This window comes from Etheostoma cragini, chromosome 23 (genome assembly GCF_013103735.1).
Source record: "Etheostoma cragini isolate CJK2018 chromosome 23, CSU_Ecrag_1.0, whole genome shotgun sequence".
Taxonomy (NCBI): Eukaryota; Metazoa; Chordata; class Actinopteri; order Perciformes; family Percidae; genus Etheostoma; species Etheostoma cragini.
The window spans coordinates 1133507-1139272 of record NC_048429.1 but is presented as its reverse complement, the minus strand read 5'-3'; the positions used below and the strand labels follow the sequence as shown (position 1 = coordinate 1139272).

The following is a 5766-nucleotide window of genomic DNA, read 5'->3' as shown; positions in this document are numbered from 1 at the left end:
ACCTACCTGTTTTGGTTTAACGATGCGTTCCCCAGCTACAGCGTCACTGTTGTCACTGCAGATGTGATCCTCAGTGTTCCACTCACATCCCCACGTACTGTTCACACACGCTATACACCTGAAACACACAAACCACACATACTTACAGATGTGCGATTCACAGCGTGGGTGTGTGTGTGTGTGTGTGCGCGTGTGTGTGTAAAGGGAGGGGGGTTGCCCATCTTACGGTGTGTTTGGGTTCTTCCTGACTGTGGCGGCACAGTTGTAGAAGTCGTACTGTCCAGACGTCACCTCGATTTTGTCGTTTACCAGAACTTTGACTGGGACCGACACGTAGTCTGAAGAAACACACACACACACACACACACACACACACACACACACACACAGACATCATCACACATTAATACAATTGGGCTTGTTGAATCCACAAGATTCATGGCTTTCCAGTCAGACCCAATGTAAGCCTCACTGAGACTGTTTAGGGACTCTAGTATGCAGAAATAGAGACTCATGGGTACCCAAGAACCAGGGCTGTAGTCACGACCACCTTAGTCGAGTCCAAGACAAGTCCAAGACCAGGACTAGTCGAGTTCAAGTCAAGACCAAGTCGAAAGAGGCTCAAGTCCGGGTCAAGACCGAGTCCAGACAACAGTCCACACAATTATTTTGGGTTTCACTTTCCCTCCAATATTATTATCGACATAATGAAGACCCCTGGACTCGGTCCAGACCAGAAGCCATATTGGGCAAGACCAGTGGCCGAGACCAAGACAAGTCCGAGACCAGAGAAAAACGGACTTGAGTCGGTACTACAGCCCCGCCAAGAACCCATTTCCAGTCAGCTATCTACCAGTGGCCGAGACAAGTCCGAGTCCAAATACTAGCGAGTCCGAGACAAGTCCGAGACCACAGAAAAACAGTCTTAAGTCCGGACTCGAGTCCAAGACCGGACTCAGAACCCATTTCCAGTCAGCTATCTTAAGCTGAGAGATTAAGGGACCAGTTTGAAAATGGCCACGCCAGGTGTTCCCCTCGCCAAAATCTCTAAATATGAGGAGCTAGCGTGACATGGGTGGTACCGACTCAACTTGCTTCCTCGTGAAGCGCTCTAAAAACAATAATAATTATTATGGTTATTGAGAAAGACTTCCTGTAAATCCCCCATGTTGTCCACCTACCCTGCAGCTGGGGAGTGGGGGGGATCCCCACGGGCTCGGGCAGCGAGCAGGTGACCTGCATGCGGCCGTCGACGCGGATCGCCACGGCAACGCTGGCGAAAGTGCCGAACACGCACTCCAGCCGATCCGAATGGTTCAGGATGGGCATGGAGGGGATCGTTATGACAACCTGGAGAAAGAAGGGAGGGAGGGGGGTTAAAGGTGAAGGAACATGTCATAGAGCCCATGTCACATGACCAAATCCAGCACCTCGCGGGGTCTGATCCGACCTGAAGGTCAATTTAGGTTCACAACACATTTTGGCACACCAAGTTTTTGTTGCTTTTTCTGCTGTTTTTCTGATTTTTTTTTCACTATTTCAGCGTTTTTGTCACTTTTTCTGATGTTTTGGTGACTTGTTTCAGTGTTTTGGTTACTTTTTTCAGATGTTTTTTTCACTTTTTTCAGTGTTTTGGTTGTTTTTCTGATGTTTTTGTCACTTTTTTCAGCATTTTGGTTACTTTTTTCAGATGTTTTTTTTCACTTTTTTCAGTGTTTTGGTTGCTTTTCAGATGTTTTTTTCACTTTTTTCAGTGTTTTGGTTGCTTTTTTTCTGATGTTTTTGGCACTTTTTTCAGCTTTTTTGATGTTTTTTTAAACCTTTACTTTTTTTACATTTTTTTTTATTACACTTCTGTCTCGATAAGATAATGTGACAAAAGTCAAAGACATCTGCACCATAAATTGATGAAGAAAAAGACACAAATGCTACCACAATGCAGGAAATGAAGTGTTTCATATGCAAAAAAAATGTAAATGTTTGAGCAAAAGTGGAGCTCTAACCCCCCAAAGTTAAACCTAAAGTTACGCCCTTGCACAACTTGTAGCTAAACCGGATCCTGAATAAGCATCAGGGATCTTATGTTGTGAACATCTGGATGTAAGTGAAGTCCTAAGGGCTGTAAAGTTATTCTAGGAGCAGAAAGGCATGATGGGAAGGCAAGGTCAGCCAACAGCCGGCTGTACATCTCCAAGGACGACGCGTCTTTCTGGCAAATACGCTCTTTGATCAATCCCTCATTAAAGCAGAAGGTTCAGCCGTCGGGTTGAGACCGAGCGCTGCAGCACACGCTCCGTGCTGCTGCCCCCCCAACACACACACACACACACACACACACACACACACACACACACACACATACACACACACACACTCTCTGTGGTGTTACACAATCAGCTGGCTGGACATTACTCTCATGCAGTTGGCTAGGATTTACAAAAATAAGAGTTTCATTCTTCAACAGGGAGCCTTATAATTAATCATTGCTTTACTCGATAGAAAATGTATGTACGTGGGTGGGGGGGGGGGGGGGGGGGGGGGGGGCAGAGACTTTGCACTATAGCTTTAAATCTTATGTTGGGATAATTCTTTGGACTGTATGTCTGACTCAAAGGATTGAACTTTTGTTTGCCTTGTCTTTAATACTGTGTATAATTATCCAATATATCTTTATTTCGTGTGTTTGTTTGTTAGAGAAATTATCATGTTTTCAGTTGTTTTCTTTTTTGTAAAAGTGGAAGACGTTTCAAGCTTCTCTCCTCTCCCTTTTTTTTATGTATTTCACTTATTTTTTGCAAATAAACTAAACTAAGTAGAAAACAGCACATTCAAATGTAACTGTCATTCTCATTCTGCCTTTTATTTTCAACTCAATGTTCAATTTGTTCAATAAAAGAACGTTGGAAATGATTTCCTCATGTTTGTTTTAACCCTTGTTTTGTCCTCTTGTCAACCATGGTCCCTTTTTTCAACATTATTATGGCTTTTTACGAAATTTTTGTCACTTTTTCAATGTTCTGGGTGCTTTTTTTGTCGTTTTTTTGTGTTTTTTCCAGAGGTTTTTGACATTTTACTGTCAACATTTTCTTATTTCGACGGCCCAGAGAACTAAAAACGGGTCAATTTGACCCAAGGATAACATGAGGGTTAAATTATCTTAGCAGAATACCAAAAAGCAGCAGAACTGAGAACACTTTAATATCTGCTCATTGCAGATATTAATGTTATCCAGATATTCAGCACTGTTGTCCCATATGGCATCATCATCATCATCATCATCATCATCATCATCATCATCCTCATATCCTGCAGCCCTGCTGTCCCTTCACCCCCCTCTCGCTCCCACCTGCTGGGACTTCCTGCAGCTGATGTTCGGGGGGTCGAAGGCCTCGATCTGAACACACTTCTGACCGGGAGACCACAGCCAGGTGTTCTCCTCCCTCCACCTGCTGCACTCCGTCTTCCTGCTGCACCTGGGACAGCGATGGACAAGAGGACGTGTTTAAAGAGGAGCCTTGGTGGAGAAGCTCCAACACACACAGACGGATGGTGGACAACATGATGGAAATCTGACAGTTATGTTTGTTTTGTGTATTAATGTGAGGAAGGTTACAGTCTCCTCATCGCTCCACACAGATCTGATGTCTTCAGCTCTTCAGTGGTCGTTCCCACTCTTCGGGCTCTATTTTAAAGATCTAAGCTAGAGCCCGGACGATTTTTAAGGATAATACTAATATAAATATTTGGTTATTTAAAAATCCCACCTGCCCCTATATTGCCGATATATATTTTTTAAATCCAGAAACACGTTACAGAACATAAAGATTTCCCTAACATTAGTTTTTTCCAGTTATTTATTCTCACTAAAATAATATGATAATAATTTGTTTTATTGTCACAACAGAACATCAAAATATATTAAAGCTCTGATTAATAAAATGTATAAAAATACAAACAAAAAAAGTGTTTCCATCAGGGACATTGTAGAGCGTCTTCTGGTGGACAGACTATGCAACGCCATCACTAACAGGGACGTTGTAGAGCGTCCTCTGGTGGACAGACTATGCAACACCATCACTAACAGGGACGTTGTAGAGCGTCCTCTGGTGGACAGACTATGCAACGCCATCACTAACAGGGACGTTGTAGAGCGTCCTCTGGTGGACAGACTATGTAATGCCATCACTAACAGGGACGTTGTAGAGCGTCCTCTGGTGGACAGACTATGCAACGCCATCACTCATAACGTGGTTGACCGTCCGTTTTTATTTTATATTTTAAATATTCATTTAATTATTTAAGAAAGTAAAATTTGGTTGAAACCCAGAGTGACTCACTTTCCCTCCAGGACACACCAGCCACAGTACGGATCCTTCATGGAGACGCAGGAGTGGCAGTCTGTCTTCAGGTGGCAGGCCTGGACCGGGACCTTGGTGATCTGCATACATACAGGACAGGCTTTTATTGTGAAGGAGCGGCTGTTTTGCACAACATGCAGCAGCATAAAAGCAAAAAGTAACCCTTAGATGAGGATGAAACTAACAGCAAACTGAAAATCCAGTGATTTAAAACTAGTATTCTCAATTTACATTTTTGACTAATCAGATAGATTAAAAGTGCCGAATTAGCTATTAGCAACTCCATTCTTCAGTGTACCCATGGATGCACGACGTGCAACTATCACTGGTTTACTTTGATGATGAAGAAAACTCAACTATGTGTTGGTTCCCACGCAAGTTCTGAAGCAGCTTTTTCCTTAGGATTTCTAAGCAGATAAACATATATATTCCCAATGCACATCAGAGATAATGAAATCCCCGGGAAGTGTAAGTCATACAGCATGATATCAATATGTTTCATGCCTGTGTGTTAAGATTTGACAGAGTTATGACTCAGGACAAGAGTGTGATATTTGACTCAATTGTGACAGAACGGAGCTGAGGTCTCAAATGAACACCAGTAGAGAAGAGACTTGTGATTTTTAAATTGGTATTATTCCTGTTTTCTTTTTTCTTTGTAAGAACAATACCTGGGGGAAAATAACAGGGGACACATCTGGGACATGTGTGTGTGTGTGTGTGTGTGTGTGTGTGTGTGTGTGCTTTTACTTTCACAGCTGTCAGCTGGCTTGCCTCCATGATGAATCACAGAGTTACACCCAGGATATGTGACACATTTTAATGGTTGTGAGAGTAGTACACGGCTCTAGAGGGTGTTATTTCCAAATTGATCCCATGAGATGAAACATAACATATAACATATCTATTAGGTCCTTGTGAAGGGAAAGGTCTGGAAAAGGATCTTGTTTTAGTGGGGAACTTTGTGGAAATAATTCACCTCCGTGACAACACGAAGACGCCGGTCCAATACATTTAAATAAGCAGATGGAACAAGCACGAGGATCGTCACTTGACTCGATGAAAGTGAATCGCCCTCTTGAAGTGCATTCTAATTAATTCCTCTCTGAATCAATAACATCAATTTCACTTTCGGTGGCGGAGAAGGATGACGACCGAGAGATGAAAGGACGGAGCGGAGGGAAGACGGATGAAGAGGAAAACAGAGAGAATAAATCAATGGCTGACTTCTGTGAGGTAATAGAGACGGATGTATCGCTGTTTGTCGAGCGAATGAATAAATGATCAAATGAGAAGGAGAGAATAAATGACAGGCTCATTACGTCGCCGACCCGAGAGATGAAATGGAAAAGCAGAATAAGCACATATCCCTGACCTTCTTTGTGTGTTATGGAGACAGAGAGCATTT

The 5766-nt window shown here is 42.8% G+C and overlaps 1 protein-coding gene across 1 annotated transcript in view; it reads right to left on the bottom strand.

Annotated features, from left to right (window-relative positions):
- LOC117939065 (plexin-B2-like) overlaps nt 1-5766 on the bottom strand; it is a 97093-nt gene that overhangs the window by 37330 nt on the left and 53997 nt on the right. Inside the window, exons 8-12 of the mRNA XM_034864109.1 lie at nt 4338-4438; nt 3347-3473; nt 1182-1350; nt 227-338; nt 7-118 (exon numbers count right to left, since the gene is read on the bottom strand). Coding sequence (XP_034720000.1) covers nt 7-118; nt 227-338; nt 1182-1350; nt 3347-3473; nt 4338-4438 — 621 coding nt within the window. The remainder of the gene's footprint in view (nt 1-6; nt 119-226; nt 339-1181; nt 1351-3346; nt 3474-4337; nt 4439-5766) is intronic.